Raw genomic sequence first — 16,677 nt, 5'->3', positions numbered from 1 at the left:
GGCCAGACTGGGATCACCAGCGCAGGATGGACATTGAAGTAGTGTGGCGGGTCCCGTGGGGGCCTCGGGAAGGTCGGGGCTGGAGCACATGAGGTTGGAGGAGAGGCTGAGCATGGGGTTTGCTCAGCCCAGAGAGGAGAAGGTGAAGGGGAGACCCTACTGCAGCCTGCGGCTCGCTGACGGGTGGGGAGAGAGGACGGAGCCAGGCTCCTCTCAGAGGTGACAGGACGGGACGAGAGGCACAAGCTGCGGCCAGGGACATCCTCCCTTCGTGCCAGGAAAAGCCCTTCACCAGAGGGAGGTCGAACACAGACTGGGGCCCCGAGAGGCTGTGGTGTCTCTGGCCTTGGAGACCCTCAGCACTCATCCAGCCACAGCCCTGAGCAGCCCGTGCTGACAGGCACTACTTCCCACACAGCTGGTGCTGGACACCTCTGCAGCCCCTCCCCACCTCTCCAATTCTGCGGTTTTACAATGCTATTAATTTTACATGCAAAACTATAAGTACCTTATACCCCATGAGCTAGGAAAGAAATTAAGCTGTGATACTGAGACACACATCCTGCTCTGCAACACATTTGAGGGATGAATTGCACCCATGCCCAGAGGGGGACCTCAGTTCCCCACGCGAGATGCTGCTGCCCATCCCTGTGCCACTGCCCAGTGGCACCGTGGGCAACTCTGCCAGCCAGCGCATCCCCTGCCCTCCACCCGACCATCACTAACCCCAAGCACCACCTCAGCTCTGCAGAGAGGCAATCTCCCTACATTGCCCCTGACTCAGGCAATGGTTTCCTTATGTCAAGCCCAATGTTCGTCTGCAGTGCTCAAGTTAAAGGCTAAAACCTCTGACACATGCTTGACTTGCATGGCCAAGGTGAGTCTTGCCAGTTACAGATGCCAGCACAAGTGACTGAATGCACCACAGCCAGAGCAGCTCTACATCAACAAAGCCTGTACTAATCATAACAAGAAACTCTGTTTACTTATAGCATGATTACCTACCAAAAAAACCAAAACCAAAACCAAACCCCAAACCAATAAAGCCACCTACCACAAAAACCTGTTTAGAAGAATTGGTAGGGGAGGGGAGGAAGGGATATCACAAAAATGCAGCAATCTAAAGGATAGACAAATTTTTGACAGAAAAGTAGCAGCTCTGACTGTTATATTTCAGTGAAATTAGAAGAAATTTGAAGCAACTACTTGCATACTATTTTTACATTCTGCATATAAGCCTGTATATGTATAAATGGAAAAGTTCAACCATGAGTATCAGAGGACAAAGAAATTTATACAAAATTGACATTTACTGATCATTAAGAAACTTGTCTGCACTTCTAAAACCTATATCGGACATGTTTGGGATGAGCTAACACAAAAGATCCCATAGCTCTGTTGACATATAAGTTTGACAGGAAAGAATCACGATCTGTGTTTAGTTTCAGCTTGATACCAGAGTCACCTGCTCACATATGTAAGCAAACCTTTAGATCAATATGAAAGAAAATTATGAGGGGATTTTTTCCAATAAATAACACTGAATCATTATCTCTTGATAATTAAAAACTTCCAGTGCCAAGTTCACATTTTGATAGGTCCTCATAGCCATCTTTATTGGCTGTAAAAGTTATAAATGTAACACACTCACACATTTATACCAAAGCAGAGTGGAAATCAAATAGAGACAAATAGTTACACCATACAACCAAGCTGTGTTTTACAAGTAGTTTTTCTTATATGGCATGATTTTGGTATTAGAAGCAATACTAATAGGCACCAACAGCACTGGGGCCTCTGATGGATCAGCCCTGAAGGCCACAGCCTGGACATCAGAAACGTTGCTGAGGAGACAAGGGAGAAGCCACCTTTGACTTTGGCCAAGCAACATGATTTGTGGAAAACACAGATGAGAAGCCTCCATCCAGAAAAGGCACATTGAAGGTGTGGTAAAGTATCTTCCGTTACTGCTGGGAAAGGAGGATTGGAAGACCATGTGCAGAAAGAATGACGACTTACCAGTGACTCTACACCCACGTAAGCACAGGTGTGATCTAGAAACCCCCCAATACACCTTTTGTTTCCCTTTGAACTACCACAGGAGCTTAAGCTCATCGCCATCACCCCTCTCCTTCCAGGACTGAGCACAAAAGGTACAGCATGCCCATTGTCATTTCAGATCATCTTCCACCTCAGAGGAAGAAGTCAGTGCCTCAGCAGGCTCTGGGAAAGGCAGGTGCACAACAAGCCTGCACGTGGACGAGGCTGCTTGAGAAACTGCAACTTCTCACCCAGCCTGCATGTATGCATGTACTGCGAATGATACCGAGGCAGCTGCACCCTTGCTGCAGAGGAGTCCTGAATTCCTTCCTGTGTGCACCAGCTGCAAACTGCTCCACCAACACCACTTCAGCTCTGAGATGCTGCAGTAAACAGCACCTAGGAAAGGTAGGGGCCAAGCTCCAGGTGTCCACACCAGAAATATCAAGGCTGGAGATATTCAACAAGTGATTCTGAAGTCACTTGGGCACTGAAAGCACTCCTCTGATTAGGGCTGGAGCCTCCACTATAGCCAATTACAGCGAAGCCTGTGATACAGCTATTGTGGTTGACCCACAGACCTTCCAGGAACATACAGGGGCAGCGTAAGGAACCTCCAAAACTTTCCAGACTAGGAAGATCCACCTTGACATTGAGAACACAGAGTTCACACTCCACATCAGAGATGTTAGGTTTGGGAAAAATAACTGGGAATTTAACATTGTGAACAAGATAAAACTTGGATGCTTCTTAGAAGGAAAATGCTGGCATCTCTAACAGGCCACTGAAAAATACAGCGCAAAGCAGGTGATGACCTGACCATAAGGACCTGGACTTCTCCTACTTTTTACGCAGGGGTAAGGGTAACTGGAAAAGATACTTCTATAAAACAAAAGGTGAAAAAATGACCCAGAGGTTCAAAATGCAGGGTTGCCAGCATGTGACCTGGTTTAATCCCATCAGACTACTGGGGTCCTGAGAAAGAAAACAATTGAGTCCTTAAGAGATACGAAAACCAAGGAAGAAAAGGAAAGCAAGATCAATGCACTGGCAGAGGCTAGCCAGGTGATAAGAAACCAAAGGACTTAACACAGCTAAGGCAGGGTCTTACCCAGTTCACACCAATCACACAGAGCAGCTGGGACTGATGGGGAAAGAGATGCACACCACAGGTAGCAGAAACAAACTGGTACTGCTACCGAACAGCAGCATTTTAGGATTCTCCTGCTGCTTACAGAGAAATCTCCATGTGGAGGAGAGCAGGGTTCCTGCAGTGACAGCAAATCCCCAGCCCCACACAAGACAGACTGCTGAGGGACAGGAGTAGCACAGATGGCTCAACCTCTTTGATACAGAGGTAGGAAAACCAACAGTTATCTCAGACAACACAGGGAAGTAAGACAGATGGAACCTTCCATGTCTCATCTTTATCTGTATAGAAATTAGAACATTACACTATGGATGGGTGGACAGCTAGATGGGAAAAAACTGGTTGGATGGCCAGGCTCAGAGAGTGGCTGTTAATGGGTCATTCTCTACCCGATAGCCAGTGACAGGTGGAGTTTGCAGGTAACACCAAACCGGGGGGAATGGTCAACATCCACAAGGGCAGGGCTGCCATCCAGACGGACCTGGGCAGGCTGGAGAAATAGGCCAGCAAGACTCCCAGGAAACTGAAAAAGGACAAATGCAAAGTCCTGTGTCCAGGAAAAAAGCAGCTTTAGCAAGGACACAGACTGGGGAGTACTTCAGCAGAAAAGGCCCTGGAGGTCTTGATAGATAGCAAGCTGGATTAGAGCCATGAGGACAGTGACTTTTGCAAGAGTAGAGGGTTGCACACTGGATGTCGAACCCCAGTGTGACACAGGAAGGCTGTTTCACATGGTTTGTCTACAACACCAGGTGTGGATCATCATTCTGATGAAGTTCAGCTTGCAAAGGTAATTTCATTTCCAAGTCAAATAATGTGATTTATATGCTCAGAGAGGGACACTGTCATTCACAGAATTTGAAAGGTCTTCTCTTTTGCAGTCACTCTGTCAACCTGAAATTAAGGAAAGGGAAAAGACAAACCCAAAATACTGCAATTGAACAGCAGCTAGCTTTTAATACTTTCATAAAAACTGCAAGAAGCCATAGACAAGCTGACCTGGAGGACTTTGAGCTATCAATAGTCCCATGCAAGAGAAAGACTGAAGTAGTGATGGTGGGTAACCTTATCACAATATAAAAAAAGCACCTCTTGAAGAACAAGACCTACAGACAAGTCTTCACCCTCCCAAGAGACAAAACATTGCCTAATGTTGCTATCATGAACTTAAACTTACAAATACAAGATTTCAGCTCCCTGGGATCCAGCACAAATCACTGGTGGGAGGGCAGACACCACTGACTCAGCCACCATTCACACGGTTTGCACAACTGCCTACCCATGGGCCTGTCCACACATTCCAGTCCTCCGCTGGGTACCTTTCTGTTGTTTAAATAGGTTGGTGGGTTCACCACATCAACAACAGCAACTGCCAGTTTTCACAGTCCCGGCATGAGTGCCTGTCCTTCCCATTGCAGGCTCCTGACCCACGGCATGCTCCAGCAGCCAACACCCCAAGGCCAGTCAGTGAGCACCTCAAGGCACATAGGAGGTTTGAGAGAGAACTAGTGCTTTGCCAGCACTTTGTTTCTGATCAATGATACTGCTAAAGCACCTGGAAGGAAAAAAAACCAACCAACCAACCAAAACCCCAACTTTCTTTTCATCCAGTGCATTTTGAGTATGCAATATCCTACCCGAAAAATGTCATCTCCATCCTTCTGTGAGAAGAACGTATTTGGATGAGGCTAGGGAGCTTTGGGAAGGACTGCATCTGCACAGGGGACTCCTAGACAATTTATGGATGAAAAGCCAGCTAAGAGCAACTGAAGAGAGATGCAGGAACAAACCTGCCTCAGGAAAACAGGGATGCAGATTGCCAGAAGCTGAGAAGATACTCTGGTAAAACTCTCACCATAAACCCACCTTGCTCTTGCACTCCTCCCTGAAACCTGCTACCAGCCACAAAGAGGTGAGACTGCTCCAGGCACTCCTGCCCCACCACACAAGCCATGCACTGGGCTCCAAGTGGAGGTCAGGCAGGAGGAACTCAGTACAGCAAGAGGTGGCACACCACCCCAGGCAACCAGCGTGCTGATTTGCCTCAGGGAAGATAACCAAGTAGATTACAACTTCTAAACCCTCTAAATTACTTACTGCTATCTTGAGTCATCTCAGGCCACTGACACCAAGCTATCTGATTAACAGTAGCAATCAAATTAACAGGAGGTATGTGCAGTAAACTGACTAAATAGCCATGCAGCAGCAGAGGTATTCAGGTGAGCTCCCAGCAGCCACAGAACTGTGGGGCAGCACACGCTCCCTCGTACAGGCTCAGCTTTCCTCTGCTGTGCTGAAACTCCATCATAGAAAGGCAGCACCTCATTACCATGGCCACACAAAGACAATACAGGAGAAAGTGCCAGACTTTGCAGCAGACAGTGACTTCATGAAGCAATCCAAGCAGGGAGTCAGAGAGTTTCTCTTTGAAAGCTGGGAACTGAAGGGAGCACATCACACTAGTATCAAATTCTGGTTTCGATTTGCCAATAAACAGAGTGGATTACCAACAACAGTTTTCATTCTCTGGAACAGAAACTTCCAATTAGTCGCACTACTTCAAAAAGGAAGAGACAAACACTATTCTTCCCTCATTAAGAGCCACTAGGACTCTGCAGGACACAAGCAAAGTCAGAGCAGGAGCCATCTGCCTCCCTCCACCACCTGCTACACCACCCCATGTCCTGCAAATGCCCAAAGCAGTACGATTGCCCTTTCTCCATCTCTTGATTCCAAAAGTTCAGCTCATCTCAAAAAGGAGGAGCAGTTTCCTGCAAGAAGCCCTTCCCTGGTGTCATGGTTTAACTGTAGCCAGCAACTAAGCACCACACAGCCACTCAATCACATCCCCCCCCGTGGGATGGGGGAGAGAATTGGAAGGAAAAAGGTAAAACTCGTGGGTTGAGATAAGAACAGTTCAATAGAACAGAAAGGAAGAAACTAATAATGATAACAATAAAAATAATAAAATGACGATACTAATAAAAGGATTGGAACATACAAAACAAGCAAAGCACAATGCAATTGCTCACCACTCACCAAATGATGCCCAGTTAGTTCCCGTGCAGCAATCCCCGCCCCCTCCAGGCCAACTCCCCCCAGTTTATATACTGGACATGATGTCACACGGTATGGGATACCCCTTTGGCCAGTTTGGGTCAGCTGTCCCAGCTGTGTCCCAGAAGTTGGGAGAACTTCTTGTGCTCCTCCAGCCTTCTTGCTGGCTGGGCGTGAGGAGCTGAAAAATCCTTGAGTTAGTATAAACACTACTTAGCAACAACTGAAAATGTCAGTGTGTTATCAACATTCTTCTCATACTAAATCCAAAACATAACACTATACCAGCTACTAGAAAGAAAATTAACTCTATCCCAGCTGAAACCAGGACACTTGGAAATAAACATTTTTACATTAAACCAGAGAGCAGGCAAATCGGACTATCCTCAATCCCCAGAGCAAAGCACCGTGGAGAGCAGCAGCCTCTAGGCAAAGCAGACCTTGCCACATCAAGCCCTTTCCCCACCGACCTCCTGAGGCAGGAGATAACACGGAGCAGATAGAAGGTCTGAGCTAAGGCAGATTCACGGAGAACAGGGCTACCCACCAAGGGCTGAGCTCAGGCATCCTTCAGCATTTGCTGTGGTTAGCAAGGTCACACCAGTCACTCAGAGCAAAGCTGCGGTGGCACTCATGTTTGTGGGCATGAGCACTGCAGCCAGTCACCCCACGATCCCCAGGGCCATTGTGGAGGGGAGGACAAGCTTCCCCTCCCTGCAGACAGGCACACACACCGAGTCACACAAATGACACTTGCAGCTACAGGGCACCACCAGCTACAACCAGACAACTATCACTTAATAGGCAAATTAATTGCATGGCGTAAATCTCAAGTTCCTGCACGTGACAAAATACCAGACCGCCTATAGGGATGCTCAATTTGACCTTCAAGGCCCTTTTTCCTCTCAGCATCCAAGCCAACATGTAGCACAGCTTGCAAGGAACATGGTCTCAGTCTTAATAAAGAAATTACTTTTAAACAAGACTATAAGCTACGTATTCATTTCCTGAAACTACATAAGCATTTTTAGTTCATCACACCGTACACACAAGTGATTCATAACCAATTATCTCCACACAGCTGCCCAATTCCTATAAACAATCATGGTAAGTACACACGCAAGTTCTGCGTACTCTTTTTAGGACAGTATGCTTAATTTGCATTAAAATATACTTAAAATTAATTTAAATATCCTCATGCAGAACACAGCACCATTGCAGCAGCTTGCGGCAGGGGGTTTAGGGAGAACCACAGCCAGTTCACCGTGGCTGCCAGGGAGTGGTCGGGTCAGGTCAGAGAGCATTTCAGCTCCCCGGTGTACTCATGGCACACGTGCCACACAGGGATTTGGTGCCTTTTCAGTGCAGTTAGGTCCTTGGGACACAGAAGGCTCACTGGACATACCCACTTCTTCTGCATGGGAGGCAACACTGGTGCAGCACGACCCAGCGTGGCAGATTTCCAGCATGTGCAGAGCATCTGCCCAGCAATTCCCTGCCGACCTCCCCCAGCAGGAGGTGCCACTCCAACAGCCATGGCCACACACATACCACGAGAGCAATTGTGTCTGTAATAAGGCATCTTTCTCACAGGGGCCACACATGACATTCACAGGGACTGTATGACATCATCATGGTCACACTTGAGACTGCATGGCCTAAAGCGGCTATAAACAACAATGAAGGAGAAGTGAGAAAAAGCACTTCTAAAGGGCTAATAATTAGCGAGCTCATCTGCAGCTACCCAAGCTAGTATATGAGTAAGACACTGACAGACACTCTCTGCTCTCAAGGGACACCTGAAGATTAGCATTAGCTGGACACTGAGTCACAACATTTCTGAAAGGTCCTCAGGCAAATGACTGTGCTTCAATAAGAGCACGGGCAGAATGGCTATTCCAAGTTCAAAAACTTCAGAAAAGAAGGGCAAAGCAGACCTTGGATAGGAAGAGACCTCCTGCATCACAAACTACAGCCTGCAGGTAGTCACTTCCTATGATTTGCAAATTCATGGAAGGAGTCACACTGCAAAATGACCAAGTTTCCCTTTTCCACCTGTGTTACCCAGCATCTTTATTAGAAAGCTATTGCAGAGTTTCACTCCTCTTGTGGCTATAGGTCTTCTAACTTGCAGTTTAAGTTTATTAATGGCAAGTTTAGGTTTATTAATTTTGGGGGCAACACTGTCCTTTATTTCTAAGCATTCTGCTCCTTCTCTAACATTTACTGCAACATTTCTACAGACAACAATAATGTCTCCTTTTCGCCTCCATTACACATGGCCAGACAAGCCAAGCTCTTTCAGTCTCCCACCATAAGATATCACCTTCACAGTCCTTTCCACCTGTACCACACATCCTCTTTCCTCCCTCCTAGTCCAGCAATTAAGCTGGTGTCAGAATAGACATCCTGAATCAATGGTTTTGTTCCATTAAGCTTTATCCCACATGTGTACAAGACACCTTGCAGAGGCTGCCCTTGCCAGGGGCCACGAGGAGCTCTGCGGGAGGGACCGGAGCTCACTGCCTCACCTGGAATGCTGTCTGGCTGTTGTAGTTGCGAATCTCTTTGCTCGCACCACGGAAGAGGAGAACCCGAGCGCAGCTCTCCTGTGAAAGCAAGCAAGGGGGAAAGGGGAAGAAACCAATTAGTACTGCAGACTGGTGACAACAAAGAAGCAAACCACATGGTTTCATTGCACTCAGAAAGCCTCCTTTGGCAAGGGCAAGGAAGGATGCTCAACCCCTAGGAACTGGTCACCCCAAACCCCAAGCTGACCAAGTCCACCCGCCTATGTGCGGCTCTGGGGCACTGGCACCATGGCCATGCCTAAACACCAGCCCAAGAGCACAGCTACGGAAACAGTGGCCACCACATGTTCCCAGGTATTGCTATTTCCTAAAGCCTTTTATTGGTTTTGTTTTGCATGCTCTGTGTTTTTGAATGATGTTAATTCAACATGTTTATGAGCCCCTCTACTCTTTAATGCTGCTCTACCCACCCACCCCAGTGGACAGGGTACAAGTCCTCAATGTGCAGAACATACCTACCACCTAACAAGCTGCAAATCAGCCTCAATGTACCACTGTCTATTGCAAAACGTAACAGTATTCAATTTTTAAAGTATAGACACCTCAGAACTGAAAATTCCCTTTATAACCACAACACATAATACAACACATAAAATCTCCAAGAAGAAACAAGACCTACAGGAGAAATCCCTAGATACTGACCTCTGCATCTCAGAAAGAGAATGGTGGGTGTGCAAGATCAGACAACTCTTCCACCACCCTCAATTTCTCCTGAACTGAGGTTAGTGACCACACAGAAAATAAAAGAGAAATGGTGCCCTATGTTGCCTGGGCAGTCTTCTTCAAAATTCAGAAATTAGTAGTAAGAATTTAGGGCTATTTGTGAAAAGGACAGGACCCCAGCCCACACACCTTCCCCAGAGCAGAGTGAAAGCCACAGGATGTGCTCAACAAACCTCACCTCATGCAGGTGCGTGTCTCAAATTAAATGTGAGCACCTGGGCCAAATTAGCACTCTCCACCCAGGCAAACTGCTCCCCCCCAACCAGTGATGGGGGCTTGCTGTGAAGGAGGAATAGGAACCAGAGGAAAAACTACAGAATGTGTTAGGCAGCAAATCAGTAAAAACATCTTGGGAATGGGAACAGATTAAACCATGGACTCTTCTCTGGCCACCTGCCTCTCGAGAAATCCAAAGTCAGGCTGGTGCTACAAACAGAAACAGCCTCATCTCAGGACAGAGCATGGACACAATTCAGAAGAACTTTGCTGAGTCTGGGAACAGAAATAGCAATGAGAAGGTTCCTCAGCCCAATGTTGTGCTCTCTCTCTCTCTGTCTCAGGCAGGCTGGTGCCCCATCTACACTTTCTTGTTCTCATGCCCCAAATCACACAGGTGTACCTGGTTATAGAGAGCACAAATATGAAGAGCGGTGTTTCCTGAGGCATTCTGTGCAGTCATATCAGCTCCATAGAAGAGAAGATGCTCCAGGTGCTGAACGTGCCCATAGCGACATGCCTGCTCAAAATGCAAAATGGAAAAAAGAAATAGAAAAAGAAAATCAAGCAGCAGCAGGAAGATGATAAATCCCATAACATCCTCTGCTGGCTTCATCCATGCTAGAAAAGTAGAATCAGGCCGGACTTGTAACCTGAAAAGTCCCATAAACATGCATGCACACACGCTGCTGCTCCTTAAAGCAACGTACATCTGAATACTTGTCAGACAAATTACCTCTACACCAATTTCAAATTTGGGATCAGTATCATACTGGTACTAGGCCCTCCTCCAGACTCTCTGATATCTCTGTATAATTATCCAGTGAAAAGAAGCCCTGAAGCACAAGCAGGCAAAGAGGAGGGCAATAGCCCCACACCTCTAGTTAAATGGTGTGGTATTTTCCTCTCTGGTCCATCCCAAGACCAGCAGTCCTCAAAGATCTCCCAAGGCAAGGTAGGATGGAGGCAGGAAGAAGGACAGTCATATCCAGTGAAACAAGATCACAAACACGCATCTCTTGTTTTTTCATTCTCATGCATTCATCCTTAGCTGTGCCAGTACTCATCCACCCTGCGGAGACCTCACAGCTGGGTGCTTCAGGAAGCCATGGGTCCAAAGACAACTTGCCCTCCCAATGGTCCAAGACAAGGGGACTCTAGGAAAAGCCAGCACTTACTCCGTTCTTCCAAAGGGTCTCAGTCTTGAAGCACAAAGCCAGCTCAGGTCCCCTAACCTCTAGCTCATGTCTTCCCTACGCCAAATCCACTTGTCAATGTGTACAACAGGGACAGATACAACTGTGGTTTGGAACCAGGATGCCTCAGGCATTGGGCCGAGTCCCAAAGCACTATCCTATGAGCCAGTCATAATCTGGGAGGATCCCAGACACTACTGACCAAGGCCAGAATAGAACAGCCTAAGCATTGGCCTCGGATGGGAGCCACAGCTGGCACACCATGTGCAAGTCCTCCACGCAGGAGCCTGGCTCGCTGTCCCAGCCACCCCTGCCAAGCAGTGCCTCCACTGCCCACCAGGACACTGCATCCCTGCGGCACCTGAGGGGATGAGTCAAGCCCCTCCATTGGCAGCAGGACAGCGGTCACCCCATCCAGATCCTGTCCCACCGTCCAGCCTACCTGGTGGATCTCCTGCCAGCCGTTCTCATCCATGCAGCCAAGCCGGGCATAGTCGTGCAGCAGGAGCTCGCAGCAGTAGGGATCCCCCCCCACCATGGCACTGTGGTACAGTGGCGTCAGCCCCCGGCTGTCCTTGTAGTCCGGGGAGGCACCCAGGTCCAGCAGCGTCTGCAAGAGAATTGCCTGCCTCGCTCTGTGGCTTCAGGCAGCCGTGCATTAGGGAAACCTGCCCCGCAGAGGGTCCGGGAATGCTCCAGCCACAGCAGCAGGCAGTGCTCGCCCCGTCTTCCGCACAAGGCTCACGTTGTGAAGGCCACGCTTTTGTACTGGGCTGTGCTCCCCGACAGCAACGCGAGAGATGCTTTGGCCTAGGGAGGGCATAACCCTGCCAGCAGCCTGGATGGGGTAGGAGGAGGAGCCGGTGCCGGGGCACAGAGCAGCAGGGAGGGAGAGCCCCCCGCAGCGGCTCCCCTGACTCACCAGCAGCGCCGCGTGGTTGCGGCACCGGACGGCCTTGTGAAGAGCTGTCATTCCCTCCCGCGTCCGGAAATCCAGGTGCGCTCCCCCGTTGCGCAGTGCCTTGATCATCTCGGCGCTGAGCTCCAGCTGAGCGGCCGCGGTCAGGGGACACTCTGCACAGTCCCGGGAGAGAGACGGGTGAGAACTGCGGGAGCACCCACTCCGTCAGCGGGCCCCACAGCACCACTGGCCTCTCGCTCAGCCACGTCTCCTGCCCAGGCTCCAGCAAAATGGGGTACTCCCTGCTCCCCTCAAGGGAGCTGCACCAAACCCCATGTCCACTCCCAGCCCCGCTCAGGCACCAGTGGTCTTCCCGAACACCATGCATGCACGGTCTGAGCCGGCGGGAGGCTGCCCATCAGTTTCTTTTGAGTGCTGATGAGAGTCCTGCAGAGGAGAAGGGGAAGGAAAGCACTGGCAGTTTAATGAATGGCAGGAACGCCATTGCTGCCTCTTATACTGCAGGAAAGCACTATCTGGAGACATCCTTTATACAAAGGGGAGAAGGAGAAGGGGGTGAAAATTGGTATCCTCATTCCGGTTTTCCCTGCAGCAAGGCATGGAGAAGGGGCTGCTGTTCTGGGGGGAGACACACAGCTAGGCACCCCAGCACCATCACCAGCACCCACAGATCTGTCCTGAGCCCCTTTGCGCACAGCTATCCCACAGCTGTTCCTCACCGCCTCACATCACCAGCAGCAAGCTCCAAACCTGAAACACTCATCCCAAATGGGAGGAAGGCCCCTCCATCTGTGCAACCCCATCCCCTGCCTCTGAGGAGCCTGGCTTGTCACTCAGCAGAGCCTGCACAAACTGGTTCACTCCCAGCTCCAACGAGGAAACAGTACCGACTCCCAGGACTGCCCAGTGTGTAGGACTTGCTCCACTTAGGGATATAATTCAAGCAGACAGTGGAAGAACTATGGAAATACCCTTCAGCAGTGCACCCCCACGAACCCCCAGCCACCCTCTGCTTTTGTTTTTCGGGTGGGAGCAGCAGCCCCAATGCACATCCGCTGCTCTCTATCGGTGCGTGCAGCTCCAGAATGCAGGAAGGCACCTCTGTGCCGGAGGGGCAAAGCCTCTTCCAACACCTTTCCCTCAAGGACCAGATTTCAGCGTCCACCTCTCAGCCAAATGCTAACCTGACACGTGTGCAAGCTAGAAGCACAGCTCGCCTGCCTGTGCCTGCAGGACCCTGCCATGGGTCTCGCATGGACTGGTGTGAAGGACCTCTCCTTGGGTAGGGGCCATGGTGCTGACACAGGAGGGGGGTTCTGTCCTACCCTGACCGTGTTAGGGAGATCTGAGCTGCAAAAGGACCCTGCTTACCTATCTACAGGCTGATTTGATAGCACAAAGAAGGAAAAAACCTGTTCTTTGATACAAAATGATTAAAGTCTCCTTAAGAGACAAAATGTTTTTCTGAACATTTTGATTATAATTAAATAAATTTTTTTTCTTTGGAGTGCAGTACTACCCCCCTTCAAAAAAAAAGTCTCCTTTCTCAAGCAAATCCCTAGGTCCTTACATCCAAATCCCCCATACCACAAATGGAGCAATGCGGGCACTAGCTAAAATAAGATGCCATCAGCTAGAGAGAGAGTCATGTATTTTTTAGAAAGGTACCTAATTTGCACATAAATTAAAATGTCTCAGTTTAGTAGAAATAACTATTTAAATGAGAATAATAAAATTGTTTGAGATACAAATAAAAAAGCATATAAATATTAATTTTAGAGCATTGCTATTAGCCAAATTTTTAAACAAGACAGGCAGAGGTCAGACAAGGTTCTGTGGCTTTGCTAAAATTCTCTGGGTTTTGTGCTACAAGACACCATATAAAAACGAAGATTACTGAAGAATGTTGTCAAGAGGATTAAAGATGGGTTCACCAATAAGAGGAATCACTAGTAAATGAAAAAGTTACAGCTGGGTCTTCTAAGGACCTGTCCTCAGCTCAATACTGTCAATCATTTTTAACAACAATCTGGAAGAAAATAGGAAGTAATCTCTAAGAAAGTTCACACACACACACTCTATGTTGTTATATACGGCAAAGTCAATGGTATAATAAATAAAAAGGCTTAATGCATTCATTGCCCAATGTCAAACTTTAGCAGAGGACAGGTGCAATGCTTTATAGCTAGAAAATAAAGGATGCATTTTTAACATGAAGGTAATTACCATTGTAACAACATACGTACTACATGGGAATATAATAGTGTCTACACAACTAGCAACATCACCCAAGAATAAGCAGTGGAAATATTTCCTTAGCTCAGCAACAGCTGTGAAGATAAGAGTTTGGTGGAGGGTTACTGGTAATGGTCTGCATCCCTTCTCACACCACGCGCAGCCCCTGGGAGAGAGCAGTGCCAGGCACAGCACAAGAAACGGTGGAAAATGCCACCACTTGTCACCACTAACAGACGAATGGATGCACTGCTGATGTGGTGCCGGGGGAGGTTCTTGGAAGACCTTGGTGGAGCACACAGAGACATGGCTGTGGTTTCTGTGGTTCAGAAGAGCTGGGTGGCCACGGTGGAAGCACAGTCCGCTCCTCCACCAAAGCAGGATGGGGGTGCAGGGGTCACGATTCACACACCCACTGCACACCAAGGGAGATGAAGAGCAGGTGACCGTGGGTGAGCTCCTGCGGCAGGGAAGCCTTTCTCCTTCTCTCCACCAACACCAAAACCACGTGCTGTGCAGCTCCACAGCTCTCACACCCCAGCTCTTTAGCTGGGGCCACCTCCAGCTGAAGGCAAAGGGAAGCTAAAGAGGAGAGTCTTGTGAAGTTATGGTCTCTTAAGGACCATCACTTATCTTCTGTGCCAAATACCATTGCTTTACTTTCTGTCATTATCACTGACTTTCAGTTACTGCTTTTTCACCATAATTTCTATAAAATCTCTTCCTTATTTATGGATATTTTTAATTATTTTGAGAGCACATATTTGGCCCTTACAGTGTGATAAGAACTCAAGACTGCTAGAAACTTCAGTATCTGCTACAAACCATACTCATCAGTCCCTGCTCCAGGCACCTACCTCCATTTCCACAGGCAGTTAAATCACTGGTCTTTTTTCAATATCTCAGTTTAAATGAGACAAACTTTTCAAACAGGCAAAAGACACAGAAAACAAGGCTTCAAATCTTCCTTTAGTCTCAGTTATTAATATGCCAAATGCAATTGAAAAATCTATCACGTTATCTTGAATCCTGAAGACTGAGAAAGGTCCAAATAGAGCATTTCAAGATGCACTGAATGAACTGCAGCTAGCAATTTGCTCACTAAATCTAATCTAATCACTCTCTAATCTAAGATTTTAGTGATTACACTCTGTTAATTCTTGGAAACGTGCGTATCCAAATATATGCTTAAAGTAATTAACTAATAAGTGCACAAGATCCGTAGCAGAAAACAAGAACCAGCAAGACAACGCATTGCACGTTGCACAGCATAAGAAACTCATTAATGGACATAAGAAGGAGCTGCAGATTGGACTCTGCCTTTGGGCTGTCAGGCAGCCGAGCTCCACAGTGTGGGGTTGAAACCAGTCCTCCCACTGACGCTCAATGAACTGCTCTAACGGGAAGTGCTTGCATAGCAAAGCCAGCACCCAGCTGTGCATGGCAACTGCTCCAGTGCTCCTGACTCCTGAGAGGGGTTAAATTCTGCAGCCAAAATCTGCATCAGCAAATCGGGGCCAGCAAATGAGAGCTGTACTTGGGAGCACCACTGGTGGTCTGAGGAACGGGAGCCTGAGGAAGGAGCAGGTCAGACGGTCCAGGTCTGAAAAGGTGCTAGTGGGACTGTTCCTTTAACCAGTGGGTTGTAGGGAAGCAGAGGGCGAACTTCTCAGAGGATTTCCTTGTGGAAGGGGCACCCTTGCAATCCAGCAGCCTGACTGGCAAGAGTGGCACAGCCTGGGGCACCGCTGGAGCAGGACACTACCGGACAGCACTCGGCTCTGGCAGCTGCAGCACGAAGCAGGTCCAGGTCCAGGAAAGCTTGCAGAAGTTCATTTCTGCTCCACTTAAAGGAGTGCTTTCTCTAGGTTTTTGTCTTGTAACTACATTTTACTCTTGGTTCCGCTAAAAGAAGCTTAGGATGAAAAGCATCACTAGTGTTTTAATTGCAAAAGAGGTATTCTGGCAGTCCTCAGGCTGGTCACTTCTGTGAAAGCAATGAATCAAAACAAGGCTGCGCTGTGGAATAAAACACCTGAGCTCCCATACCCAGAACTGGACGGAGATCCCCACTCCTGCCAACGCAGCCGTCTGGGCTCTGGATCAGGTGTTATCCACACACACCCCAGAAGCTGGCAGCAAAGAGACAACTTCAGAGGATGGTCACCATGTCACACGGTGTGGATGCTCCTCTAGTGACACACGGTGTGGATGCTCCTCTACAGCCTCGCATTCTCTACAGCTCCTCACATTCTAGGGGTGTCTTAAGAACTGGAATTCATGTGGCAAGGCAAAGGCAGCGAGGGAAGGTGAGAAACCCCAGCTAGTGCTCCAACAGGAGCAGGAACAACCTCTCTGCTCTGATACCAGAATTTAAAAAACAAAACAAAACAAAACAAAAAAACCAACAAACTTAAAAAAAAAGAACCCACCTGTTACTCCAGGATTTAATTTATCATTTAGGAAAAGGGAGAACCTCTGTTCAAGTTGAGATGACAACAGGCTTGATATGAAAGTTTTCATGCAAGCTACTGGAGAGGTGAGTTA

General features: G+C 48.2%; 1 protein-coding gene across 15 annotated transcripts in view; it reads right to left on the bottom strand.

Moving 5' to 3' along the window:
- Nucleotides 1-16,677, bottom strand: part of SHANK3 (SH3 and multiple ankyrin repeat domains 3) — a 383,319-nt gene that overhangs the window by 274,273 nt on the left and 92,369 nt on the right. For all 15 annotated transcript variants that reach the window (XM_049813564.1, XM_049813569.1, XM_049813570.1 and 12 more), the window contains 4 exons: nucleotides 11,896-12,047; nucleotides 11,416-11,583; nucleotides 10,181-10,297; nucleotides 8,779-8,856 (listed from right to left, as the gene is read on the bottom strand). In XM_049813564.1, the coding sequence (XP_049669521.1) occupies nucleotides 8,779-8,856; nucleotides 10,181-10,297; nucleotides 11,416-11,583; nucleotides 11,896-12,047 (515 nt within the window). The remainder of the gene's footprint in view (nucleotides 1-8,778; nucleotides 8,857-10,180; nucleotides 10,298-11,415; nucleotides 11,584-11,895; nucleotides 12,048-16,677) is intronic.

This window comes from Accipiter gentilis, chromosome 11 (assembly GCF_929443795.1).
Source record: "Accipiter gentilis chromosome 11, bAccGen1.1, whole genome shotgun sequence".
In the NCBI taxonomy this organism is placed as follows: domain Eukaryota; kingdom Metazoa; phylum Chordata; class Aves; order Accipitriformes; family Accipitridae; genus Astur; species Astur gentilis.
This window is presented reverse-complemented; position numbering and strand designations above follow the sequence as displayed.